The 13,634-nt window shown below is 37.0% G+C and overlaps 1 protein-coding gene across 2 annotated transcripts in view; it reads left to right on the top strand.

The window, feature by feature from the left end:
* dock9b (dedicator of cytokinesis 9b) overlaps positions 1 to 13,634 on the top strand; it is a 93,696-nt gene that overhangs the window by 34,335 nt on the left and 45,727 nt on the right. For both annotated transcript variants that reach the window (XM_056266816.1, XM_056266814.1), the window contains exons 2-4: positions 5,507 to 5,623; positions 8,082 to 8,171; positions 11,249 to 11,331. In XM_056266816.1, coding sequence (XP_056122791.1) covers positions 5,507 to 5,623; positions 8,082 to 8,171; positions 11,249 to 11,331 — 290 coding nt within the window. The remainder of the gene's footprint in view (positions 1 to 5,506; positions 5,624 to 8,081; positions 8,172 to 11,248; positions 11,332 to 13,634) is intronic.

Below are 13,634 nucleotides of genomic sequence, written 5' to 3'. Positions count from 1 at the left end.
TACTTTGAAGGAAATGAGTTGTTTATAATATGAGACCATTTTTTCTTATGAAGTTCTATATATGGAATTGAAGAAACAGATGGATGCAGGGGGATATTTTGTGTTTTCACAGAGATCAAGATAAAAAAATAAATAGATCTTGTGTTGTTTTGTGGCTTTTAGTCCATTTCTGTTTGTTTTGGGGTTATATGCAGTATGCTAGTGTACTCTGTAGAGTACTACTTACTACTTTTAGTAAAATATACACATTTAAATCTTACAGTCTTTCTCTTTAAGGAAAACTGAGCAAAAAAGATTTGTAATTGTAATCGTAAAATATGCTATACGGTAAATACCTGTTAAATAGTTAATAGTAAGTTTCCTTACTCTGTATATGCATGGGGAAAACTGTAATAGATCTAATGGGATATTTTTGTCTCTTTTATTTGAGACTTTTTGTCTCTTTATTTGTTCTATTCCAAGTTCACTCATGGGCTTTGGGTGTTGCACTCTGACAGGTGAAACAGACAATTAAGACCTTTGTTTCAGCGCAGAGGGAGGACAGATGAGCATGACAACACAATAGTGGACATGGACATACACACACACTCCCCCATACCAGAACAGCTGTGTGAAGGAGTGGTCTTTGCTTCCCACAGGGAAAAGAGAGAGTGAGAGAATGAGAGAGAGGGAGGGAGGGCCTGAACTGATAGAGGAAAACACTCTTGAGAACTCCACATGGTAAAGTTCAGAAACAGAGAAGAGTGGAAGAACAGAAAGAGAGTCTCAGCCGGGGGGAGAGTAGCAGAGAACGGAGAATACCCTCAGGCTGTTGCAGAGCTCTAGTGTTAGTTTGCCTCTCAATCCTGTGCGAGACAGAGCCTGTTTTTTTTTTCATTCTGCGAGTGAAGTTGATTTGAGCTCAGTTTTTTTTTCTGGAGGGAGCGTGTTGTGGATCATGCAGGGCAGGGCTGGACGAGCCGCCCGTAAAGATGCAGTGTGTGAAACACCTCAGCAGGGCAGGAGTCTGGGGGAGATGGAGGTAGAGGGGGAAACAGCAGCGCCCGTAGGGGTAAGTCTCTTATGTGACCATTTAAAGCACAAGGAACATCTAAGTCTAGTACTTCTGTGGTCGGTTAGTCTAGTCTTAGAAGTTAGCAATCTAATATTTTCCTTTAGGACTGGTCATAACTTTCTTTATTACAGTTACAGAAAAAAGTAGATTGGTCTAGAAAACTGATTACCCCTTGTCACATTTCATCCCCAAATCATAAGAAAACAAAACCAAAGCAAGGAATTATATTTGAAATAAGGAAAGTTAAGTTAGATTATTTAAGATCTTCATTAGAAATAAAATAAAAATAATTTATTTCCATTATTTTTAATTAAGCACATGCACATTTCCCCTCCGAATTCTTATTGCTGTAAAACAGACTGTATTCTGACTAAATACTGTATTCTGGACAATTTACTTTAGAGTTCTAAAAGGAAAAACAACAACAACAAATACTGTAACACAATGTATTTTATTTAAATCTACAGTAGGAAAAATAAGTGATACCATCATGTTTAAATGCTTAATATATAATATTTTTTTTGTTGCAGTATGATGATGGTAATTTGGGTAGGAATATTCACTTAATTATTAAGTTGATTAAAATAAATGTATAAAAAGCTTCATTTTCTTAATGCACACTGTTGTTTTCTTATGGTTTGATTTTTGAGTTGTTGCACCTGTGTTGGCGTGCCGCACTCCCTCTTTACTGGCCTGTAATGTTGCTCAGATCAGCTCGCAAAGTTTCGCTTCAAAAACTTTTGCTGATTTATTGATTTGCAGAATGAAGTTGAGTGTGTTTGTCTGTGTCTATATAAAATAGTGCGTGCTCATGTGTCTGTGGCAAATCAGAGCAAGAGTACAAGGATTTACAGCCCAGTTAAACAGTGAGGGCCGTCTGCTTCTACCTTAAGATCCTCCTTCGGCCCGAAGGGAGGGAGACAGTTTAATGAGATTCCCTTTCCCCTCCTCTTCCTTTGCAGTTCCAGCTTGACATTTGACACAACACATTTCTGCAGTCCTGCACACATAAACATGTGTGTGCAAATGATTGTGCCAGAAGTTTGTCAGGACGTTCTTCACAAAGAAGCATCAGCTTCCTCCAAATGTCTAATAGCCGTCCACCACAGCCCAGACGTCTAGGCTAAAACAAGGCAAAATTTGGGCTGTCAGTGAAAATTTGATAGACGTCTAAACCATAGCCCAAGAATAGACTAGTCATCAATTAGAGAAAGAAATTAAATGAGTCAAGAAATGAAACCAAACACCATGTAATCACTGTTTACTTTGCTTACGATGGAATATCATACATCTCGCAAGTTATTTTGGCAAAAACAACATGTAACCAAATTCAAGGTTATTTTGGCTAGAAGTGTTACTCATAGCTGGACTATATCGGGTCTATAGTTAACCTAGATGGTGAAATGATGACTATTGCTTGCTGGGGTGTGTGTGTGTGTGTAAAAGAGTGTGCGAGTGTTTAAATGACCGTGCCTAGCCTTGGCAAGTTCCTAATTAGTATCATATTGTATTCATTAGTAGGTGTTTGTGTTGGCTGTGCTGAGTGACCTGTGGGAATTGAGGTTGGCATTCAGACTGGCACATTGGCTGCTTGTGTTGCCAGAATATTGATTATTTTTTAAAGCCATAAAAAGTGTCTGACTAAAACACTTCATTCTGAATGATGAAAACATGACAATTCACAGAGCACATTCAGATTTTTAGTCTTGGGTATAGTAAATACGCATTAAACAAATGTCTAATGTTCACCTGACTAGAGATTATGAGTTGACTGATTGGTAGAAGACCTGATAAATTGTATGTGATGTGTATGTGATGTGATGTTTAACGTGCTTCGGTAATGTGCTTTATATAAATTTATGGAAGCAACGTAATAGTGTAGTTCCAGCGCATGCCTCAGCAGGGAGTCCCCATCAACGCACGCGATAAATGGATTACGGCCAAGAAATCCTCCACACACACACACACACACACACACACACACACACACACACACACACACACACACACACACACACACACACACACACACACACATACACACACACACAGTAAAACCACAGGATTTAAAAAAAAGACTTTATGGTGATCTCAAATATGTTTCTTTAAAGTATTAACATTGTCTTCTGTAATTAAATTGTTATTTAACGTTTAGTATTTTTTGTATATAGACATTAGTATTGAACATCTGAGATATTTATTTCTTGGATGAATTAGATGAAAAATTCTGCTGCAAACATTGGTATCTTGATAAATCAGAGCATAATTTGTGACATTGTTGAACATACCGGTGGTTGTTTTCATTCTTTTTTGAAACTGTATACTGTATACTTTTTCTGAGAAGGACAAATCTGAGATTCCATCATTTAATCTCATGAACAGGAAATCTTCCATGTCATTGTAAAGTTCTCATTTTTGACTGATGGGTTTTCCCTGTTTTTAATGAGTGTCACTTGATTGTCTACTGGTAATTTTTTTTTCATTGCATTGTCTGCACATGAATATATTAAGACAGATATTAACATTGTAATATTAAAAGTGTTTATTGTAAATCAAAGGCATTGTGTTATGTGCTTACTTTATTGTTTGAACACATATCAGATATAGTTGTGTCAGACAGCCGTGTGCATGTGGCATGAAAGTGTGTGTGTGTGTGTTGGACAGGAAATATTTCTCCCCAGAGGTTTCCATCTTTATATCTTAGCCAGTTAGAGTTAGAGTCCTGCCGTCCCGTGCTGAAGCGATGATGTCACAATGGACATTGTAACAGAGACATGTTCACCCATCTTTATTGGGTGATGTAGACTGTTGGCGCGGATCATGGGAAGCAGTGTGTGAACTGCCTGGTACAGTTCAACACAATACTCATTCACAACTCTCTCTTACTCACTAACAAACAGAACAAAGTATCTGTGCACAAAGACATTTGTGTTTGCCTTTGGTTCCTGTTGATGTTGTCACATCATACAATACTGTATATGGTATTTTGAAATTTTGTACCACATTTATTAAGTGTCGCATTAAAGGATACGCTAGAGGATAATGCACCAGAGTGAAAAATTCTATGCAAATCAGTGGTACACATGCAGTGGACTTCTGAAATGAGAGGACAAACCCTGCATCCATATGCCTACTTCTCTACAATATGGTAGGCAACAACAAAAAATACAGTATGTGAGACTAGCATGAATTTATAGCATTCATAAAACTGTAGGCGAAAAGTACCCGGATGACCTACTACTTTCGGTGAGATTCTGAAATGGGCATCTTATGAACAGTTTACTATCCCACGAGGCCACAGGAAATGAGTTGTGAATGGCAGTGAAGTAACACAACTGGCACTGTAGGTGACGTGACAGTAGCCGCGTTTCCATTACCCTTCAAATTGCGCAAATTGAAATTGGGAATTGAAAATACGCTCAATGGAAACACGTCCATTTCGCAAAAACTCCCGTTTATCGAAAAAAAGTTTTTACGCTCGCATGAGGAGGTTTTTCAGGCAATTCGAAAAAGGAATATTTCGCAAAACTGCAATGGAAACAGGTTTTGCGCATTTACAGTCACCTGACTTAGAAGACGCGGTGAGTTTGGGGTCCGTGTCCGCAGGCTATAAACCTACCAACATCCGTTACCATGATTTTTGGAATGACTTATCGCGAGAGGAAAAAAATACATTTTAGTCGCATAACATCGGTTAATGGAAACGCCGCCATTTCGCAATAGTTTTTTATCGACATTTAGAAAAAATCGCAAAAGTTTTGCGCAAATCTGTAATGGAAATGCGCCTACTGTGACAGACAGCATGGCATTTTTAGTACATTTACACTAACAATATTAATACTATACAGCGCATAAGTCTCCTCTCTGGGTTTGGAGCTTAATGTACATTCATTTACATGAATGAATTCCAGGTACAATTTTATGTGACAGTGTCATTTTACAAAAATGAGTGATTTACACACTATTTGATCTCTTATTACTATTCTTTGTGTATTTTTGTACTGTTGATAATTTTTCCTAATTTTCCTCATACCCTAAGGAGAAGTGGTTAAGAGCATAAATAGATGGATGTTGGTTATTTTCTCATAATTGTTTTGGAAACATTACCTCCCTTGCCTCCTCGAAGAAAACGCTTGTACTGTGTAAACCCTCTTTAAAAGTGTATACATCAGGAGAAAATGTTAGAAAATTGTACATGAATCCTTTAATGACCTGACTGAATTCAGCAGAATGTTTCTGTTAACACACCAGACCGGTGTGAGGATCAGCAGTCACTTAGCGAACGCAAATATTATGACCCTTCCATAAACCTGTGTCATTGATATAGTCATTCATGGTTTATTTAAAGTCCTGATTTCGTTATGTTGATTTGAAGTCCTGAACATTTTATTTGCTCCATCTAATTTGCTCCTGTTGAACTTCTTCTGCGTGTGTCTGTGTGTTTGTCTCCAGGTAAAACCAAAAGTGATCGAGCCGTTGGACTATGAGAGTGTTCTTGTCCAGAGGAAAACTCAGATACTCAGCGATGTCCTCAGAGACATGCTGCAGTTTCCTATTGATGACTTTCAGGTAAGAACGTCTGTTTGTCTACCGTACACATACAGCTCTCAGAGCATCTGCTCTACCATCAGTATCCATTCCTAAATTGTTATTCTTTCCATTTTTCCCTGCTAGAGACTCATGTAAAGTTTCATTTCTGTCAGTAGTTTTTGTTCTCTTCTTGTCTGAAATCATGCTGTGATTCCCTCTGAAATGTTATTTTTCAGCAACCTGTGCAGATGTTAGATTTCGCAGTCTCTCAGTGGTGTGTCTTGAGTTTGTTTTCTCATTAGTCATACATCTCTGTTCTTTCTGTGTTCATGAGGGCCTGCTTCCATCACAACCATAATTCAACTCTCAAATAGCATTACAGTAACATTGTCTCAGGGGATTTCTCAAGCTGCTTCTCTGAATGGAACCATCTACTTGTTTTCCTATAGAAATGGGTGTGTACGCAAGAGATCATTGTTATGGGATTTGGTTTATGGGGAACAGAAAAAACTGTGTTCTACCAAACAACTGCCCATGCAGCTAGATGAAACCAAACAATTATAATTCAATTTTAAGATTAGTGTTAGGAAATTAGACCATAAATCTAATTATAAATTCTAAAACCTAATCTCAAATCCAAAATCTAATAGTTTTGTAAAGCCAAAGCAGAAGTAGCCTATGTTATGACTGGCATTCAATTTATTTGTATATGACATACATACAGTATATGTGGTCACATTCAACCTAAAGCATAAACCTAACACGCGCACAAACCTCTCTGCATTTTTATTAAACCATTTTCCTTTTGGTGACCAAATCTTTAGTATTTTTTAATTACATCATATTTTATACATTAACTTGTAGCTCTTCCCAAATTATACCACATACACCAGAGTTTAGTTCCCTGTCTGTAAATTTGTGGCCTTAGATGAAGCCTGTGGCTCCAGTGCCAGAAACAACAATGCTTAACACACACACACTCACGCTGCCATACAATGCAGTGTTTATGAATATGGTTAATAATCGTAACCAATATTATGATTAATTGAAAGCATAGTTTGATTGTTTATGTTTTTCCAGTTCATATTAGAGGCACCACAAGCGTAGAAGCTGGTTATAATGAGTGCAGCGCTTCATGTAAAACCTATGGCTGTACAGCTATGGGCAATTTAGCTTCATGTTCAATGTTGGTTTCACATTAGCCCTCAGGCTCTATGCACACAAAGGCATTCACATGTTTGCTGGAGTATGAATGCAGACTGAGACGAAGTGTCCTAGAAAGACACATCTGAGCCTATGTATAATGATAAAGCCAGAGACATGACCATAAACATGCTACAAAAACATTCATACAAATAAAAAAGATTATTTATTATAAAGACCATACTTAATCAATATATTCTTTAGACAGAAGATCAATATAATCAATATAATCTCTTTAGACAAGCTAAAATGTTACTCAATGTAAGTCAATATAATAATTGATAGACTTTGTACAACTTAATTTCTGTATTAAAAAAAAGCTATAGTAAAAAAGTTGTATATGTTCCCGTTTTGTGTTTCTTGTTTTTGCTATTTGAACTTTTATTTTGAAGTGTATTTTCTCTTCCCATCGTTCCCAGTGTTCACGTCCTGTTTTTTTATTTCCTGCTTTTCTTTACCGTTGTATGTTGCCATAGTGATTGATTATTTACCCCCACCTCTTCCTAGTTATGCCGCGTTCCAGGCAACCTGTAACCCGTGTTTTTCCAACCTTATACCCGTGAAAGTGCACTGGAACGGCAGTCAAACCCGTGACTTCCCACCCGTGAACTCGTACTAGATCGATGTACTCCCAGTTACAAGCTCTGACGTCACATAGCCCGCGAAACCATACAAAACAGCAATGGTTTGTTTACATCTAGCTACCACAATTCCTTGCGCTCAGGTAGTTTAGCGTGACTGGCTTGGAACGCGACAAAGTCGTGAGTTGTAGTTTGAAGTCGTGATTTACGTGCTCAAAAACCTGCCTGGAACGCAGCATTAGCCTGTCATTATCTTGTGTATTTATACCCCAGTGTTTCTTGTTCAGTGTCTGGTGTTGTCTTTTGTGGATGTTACAGTACAGTATGTTTGTGTGTGAAGGTTTCAGCTCTGTTTTCCCTGCCTTGTGCTGAGATTGGATTTACTCTGTTTTTACCTGTCTCCCTGTACGTGGGTTTGCTTTTTTTAATGTTTTTTATAAGAATATTATATTGTTATAAGAATATTCACTTATTTCAACCAATAAAGAAATAAATTTTAAATAAATGAAGGTTGTTTACCTTTTTTCAGTGTACCAAAATCCTCTCCATTGTTAAGATTAAAACCTCTCTTTTGTTTGTAGTCCAACATTATTCATTTTATTGCTGCAAGAATGGGCCAGATTTAAAAAAAAATTATACAAATCTTTCTTTATGTGTGTCCATGTGCTTGTCTTTATTTAATATCTGAAACGTTTGTACATGTTTCTGCATAGATCTCCATTTTGAAGCGTCAGGGCAGAACACTGTACTCTTCAGTTCCAGATGGGGCAGAAAAGAGAGCCAGCAGCCTGCTAGTCCAGGAGGTAAGAGCTCAACATAAACTCATACATCAGAGCAAAAAAAGAGGATGAATTCATCACCCAATGAACCTGAATCATCTCTTAAACATGCACTTGACCACGTGTCTGGATATATGCCCGGTTACGGTTCTCTTCTCTTGCAGTTGATCGTCGTTTGATGAAATACTGCTGTCAAGATCAAAAATGCACACACACATCTTACTTTCTACAGGCGGGAATAGTTCAAAGTCAGTTGTGTTAGGGAAATAGCACTGAGCTTTGAAAATAAGGTGGAATCTAAGCCTAATGCTAAGCATAATTTACATTAAAAGGAGACATGTTTTATCTTCTAAGAATGATCATGACTTAATTGAACTATTTATGTGCATTTAGTGTCTGGTTAACCTGAATAGCTGTTTAAGGCACTGGTCAATTTTTAGATTTTTTCTTTCCATAATGTGTTGTTTCAGACGAGTGGAAAGAAAACATCTACAATATACTTTATTACTATTTTTATACGCATGTATTTATGTCTGTAGGTTTCATTTACAAAATATATCTTTAAAGGCCATTTTCTCAATTGTTTTTTCTCATGCACGCAAGCTAGAAATCTCCACTTAGCACTTACATAGACCAAACTTTATAAGGAAAGTTTCATTCCCTTCCATATTCTCATGTTTTTTTTTTACAGAGGGGGTTATTCATATATAATTTGACTGATTTTATACTACATTTTATTTCTAAAAACATGGTGAATATTAATTTTTTCTTCTGGCTGAGTGATAAATAGAGTTCTGCCATGACACATCTCAGAGTGTTTGGCATGGTAATGGATATGACAATGTTGATATGTTTGGTCTTGGCAGAATAGATCTGCTATGCTGCTGCAGAGCTAGTACAGGATTTGCCACTGCCAATACATACACGACACACTGGTTAATAGAACAGGAATTGTCATTGAATAAAATGGTGAAACAGGACAAAACTGATTCCGAGAGGTTCCTCAAGCCAATTTATGGTGCATCTTCATTAATTCTTCTATATTTGTGTTCGAAAAACCGTACGTGTGTGTGAGGTCTGGGTCAAGGCTAGGTTTGTGTGGATATCACAGGCACTGGGCGTCGACAGCGGAGAGCGTAAAACGATACTTCCTCCCACTAAAGAGCTCAGTGACATCATCAAGGGCAGCTGGGCCAGAGCCAGGCAGTTTTTCAGCTTTTCACAAATCAAAACATCTGCCTCGACCATTAGTCAAGCGCACATGTCCTCTGTACACTCCAGAACAACATTCATTCTGTAGGATTGCTGTGGTAAACTTGCAAACACGTTCTTGGGAGACAACTTCTTCTGACATAAAATATGTTCAATTGAGTAAACATTTGTCATTTTGTTTTGTAAGAGTTGTAATTAAATCTGATCCACAAAGGGAGCCAAACAAGATGTGTTTTTTTTTAATCAGTTTGTTTTGTAATGTCATAAGTCATCAGTGCTGGTGGTTTAGTTGTCTCAATACTTTTTGTTTTAGTATAAAAAAACAACAGCTTAAATATACCAAATGATAGTCAAGCATCACTTTTACTATTGCTCTATTAATATTAAACATAACTTGTCCCATTTGTGCTATATAGCGTAGCCACTTATATTGTATTGTATGTATTGTGGCTTCCTCATTTTAAGATGGTATCACTCACATTTTGTCCAGATCATATAAAAAAAAAAAACGTTTGTCTGGGGTTAAAAATTATCCAAAATACATTTTTGAGCAAGTACATAACCAGCCAGTGTTCAAAACTATCTGCTTGCCTTAACGGTAAGCTTGTAATAATGTTTTTAATTCCAGTGGTATGGTGAATTTTTTCGCGGGAGATTCGAGCATGTCTTTGTGTCATTACATCACATCTGTACACATAAAGAAGGAGTCTCGGCTAGTAGGCTATATTGCGTGTGAGGATGTTGGAGGTGGAGATTTATAGTCTTTTCTCACAGCACTTGATATCATTAAACTTATTAATTTAATGGCGGATCCAGAAAGGTTCAAACGACAATCACCAGTGACAACTAGAGATTCACCCGTTGTAAAATGCAAAAGACTTCGGACTTCGGAGTGGCTACAGAAAAAAAGAGACCACAACCCGGCCCATGCGAAAACAAGGAAAAAATTTGGAAGGGCATTAAATGTAGTCCCGCAATGCTGATTAACAATTTGAGAACAAAGTATGATTTGCACGGTTTGACGTGATATGATAAGCGATCGTTAGATTTAATCAACCATTCTAATGTTGGTCAAACTTCCAAAAAGTAGAATCTGTGATTCTGAATCCACACCGGCGCGGTGACTGACAGCGGCACATTTATTCATCCGCGCTGTGCCATGCCGAGGCACAACCCACGTAAAGTTGATAATTCCGCGAATGACTGCAATTGCAGATTTCGAACAGAGATGGCGACAAAGAGGAAAAACTACAGACTGCAGCTTTAGTTATCTATTTTTATTTTATTATATTTCTATTTTACCCTAAAGGAAAAAGAAAAGTTACATATGTAGTACAGAGACGTTTAGTTTAGAATCAATACTTGAATGCTTACTGTAGTTCCGAATGGTCTTAAATTTACTTTGTCAACTCATCTACTCTCTCACTCACTTCCTCTTTCTGTGCATTAATTGGATTTAAAATAAGAGTGAGAAAGCCGTTTTGGGGTTTTAGAGGCTTTTAGTTTCATCTTATTCCTTTAAGAACTGCTGAGGACTAAATGATTGCCTTGCCAACAAAGCAAATAGAATTGAATCTTCTGTAATGTAATGCCCAGAGGATATATTAGTGTCTGTTTGTGGTGCGGTGTGGTGACAGCTTTACCAGTGATTAGTACAGGGATACAGGCAGTGACGCCCAGTGAGGAAATTATTTTCTAAAAAGCTGTTGCCAAAGATTGCTATGGAAAACATGATACTTACTAGATTACGGGAAAAGTATTAGCCTTTTTGGGATTCGGGGTCTTTACGTGTGTGTGTACGTGCGTGCTGGTATGTGTTTATTTGCTTTCCATATGACAGAGGACACAGAAATGTTTTCATTTTTTTTCTCTTTTATTTTTTTTTCTAGTGCATCAAGACCTACAACTCTGATTGGCATGTGGTGAACTACAAATACGAGGATTATTCTGGAGACTTCCGCCAACTTCCAAAGTAAGGACCATAAGACTGATCGAAAGAGAAAAAATAAAGAGGTGGAAAGTAACCGAGATTGCTATTTGAAGTACAGCTGGTCTTTATTGAAACATCATATCTATATAACGGCACCGTTCCGAAAACCTTGTTAGCTGCCTATGTAGGCAGGATTTTACGGTATTATATTCATGCTCATGACGTGTAGGCTGTTCTAAAAAGTAGGCATCATAAAAAAAATAGTATTCAGTGCCACAAGAGGTATTAGTCACATTATCAACAACATTAGTTGACAGACAAATAAGTGACATACATTTCAGTGCTTTTAAAACATTACATTTCTAGCGTTTTTTTGCTTTTAGTTTTTTCCAAAAGGGTTATGTATAAAGTAATTTGGTTTGTAAAGACTCCAGTTCTTCTTATGTATATGGTATATGGTATTTTCCTTATGAAATAATAATTGCATACAAGTAGTTTTCTACATTCCAAAATATCATTCTGAAAAAAAAGCACATCAACTTTTCATTTTACACCCCAGTTTTTTTATTAATATAGATTTCTAAATCCTTTTAAAATAATCTCAAGAACACTACAGTGTTTTTTCAGTCCAAAAATTCAGCTTTCACAGTTATGAATATTTCTAAAACATGCATAATGCATTGCAACAAGCTAATATATATATATATATATATATATATATAAAATAAAATAATTTATTTATGATAATTGTTGATTATGAAATTAAATTACAATTAATTCAATATTGAAAAATGTATATAAAACTTAATTATTAATCAAAATAAATATGGATTGTTTTAGCCAATATTTTTGTGTATTGTAACATAACCATAGCAATATGCTAACAGCAAACTTTTGAAGCTAATTGTGAGTTGAGTCTCCCATATGCGTTGTGTGAGCAGCTCTATTGCTGTGTATTTAGATCGTTCCTGTATGGTCCCATATGACAAACGCTATAAAACATATCCTTTTCATATACTCTCAATATCTAATAAACATTTAATGCCACGAACCTTGCTAACTTTGTTTATTTTACAGATAATGTTTTTTATCAAGTTCAAATTATTATTACATTTTACTTACAACTGCTATGCATGTGTTATTTACTATTTTTTAAATAAATAGTGGTATATTTCCGCCATTATATCAGCCATTAGCCACCCTCCAGTTTAGGATATCGGCATCGGCCTATAGAAAACCTACAGGTCAACCACTATTTAGAGGACAACTGCCAATGCTTAAAAAGTTGACAGCAAGGCAGCTCACTCGTTTTTGGAAGAGAACCAATGAGTCATTGTTTGTGTTTGCACAGTGTGTTTGTGTGTGTGAAAGAGGGAGAGATGCTGTTTTACACACTAATTTTTATCAGTGTCCTCATCCTGTCCTGCCCCAGTGTTGACAGCGAGGTCTCGTCCTGAGCTAAATCTGGAAAGTGCCGTTCTTCACACAACAACAACCCATCAGCAGCTCTTTTCCCGTTTCCTCCTCACTTTTCCTTTCTCTTCCTCTTTCTTTTTGTCATTCAGCACATAAATACTCTACCTGTTTCAGGACAAGGCAGCAACCAAATGCCAGACAAGTGTCTGTTATCCACTGATGTCACTTCCTGTCTCAAATTACAGATAGAACAATTGTTATAGCGGTCAATAACCGGCAAATCATATTGTGGAGATCAGGAGCCAGCCAGTGTCTGGCATTTGGTAAAAGGTCGCAGAGGAAGCAGGAGGGATGATGGTGATGGAAGAGACGGAGATAATGTGTGATGTGTTTGTGAAGCTTCAACATCATCATCATTACGATCCGCCCCCATGCCTTCATGATAATTCTGCTAATGCAGTTTGCTTGAACACACAAGCACATGTGCACATTCTGCATCAGCTGTGTGACGGAGCAACTGTGTCCTTGAGTTATAAGTGCTGCAGCTGAACCTTTTTGTCAAATGTACAGTATGTGGTGTAGTCATGAATGATGCCTCAAATCGTTTAGCTTGTTGAGGAGATTTTTTCACCTATAGCAACCACATTGCGACGCTAAAAAACACGGTCACACTTTATATTAAGTGTCTAACTACTATGTACTAACCTCAAAAAATAAGTACAATGTACTTATTGTGTTCATATTGTATTGCAAAACACTTTTGCTGCTATTGGATACGGGTAATGTTATGGACAGGTTTGGTGGTGGTTAGGTTTAAGGGTGGGTTAAGGGGTAAGGGACGGGTCAACAGTGTAATTATACGTGCAATTACAGAAATTAATTACAGCTGCAATTACATGCAGGTATTTTTAAAAAGATATAAGTACAAT

This window comes from Rhinichthys klamathensis, unplaced genomic scaffold (genome assembly GCF_029890125.1).
Source record: "Rhinichthys klamathensis goyatoka isolate OS25496 unplaced genomic scaffold, OSU_Roscu_1.1 h1tg000254l_1, whole genome shotgun sequence".
Classification (NCBI taxonomy): domain Eukaryota; kingdom Metazoa; phylum Chordata; class Actinopteri; order Cypriniformes; family Leuciscidae; genus Rhinichthys; species Rhinichthys klamathensis.
This window is presented reverse-complemented; position numbering and strand designations above follow the sequence as displayed.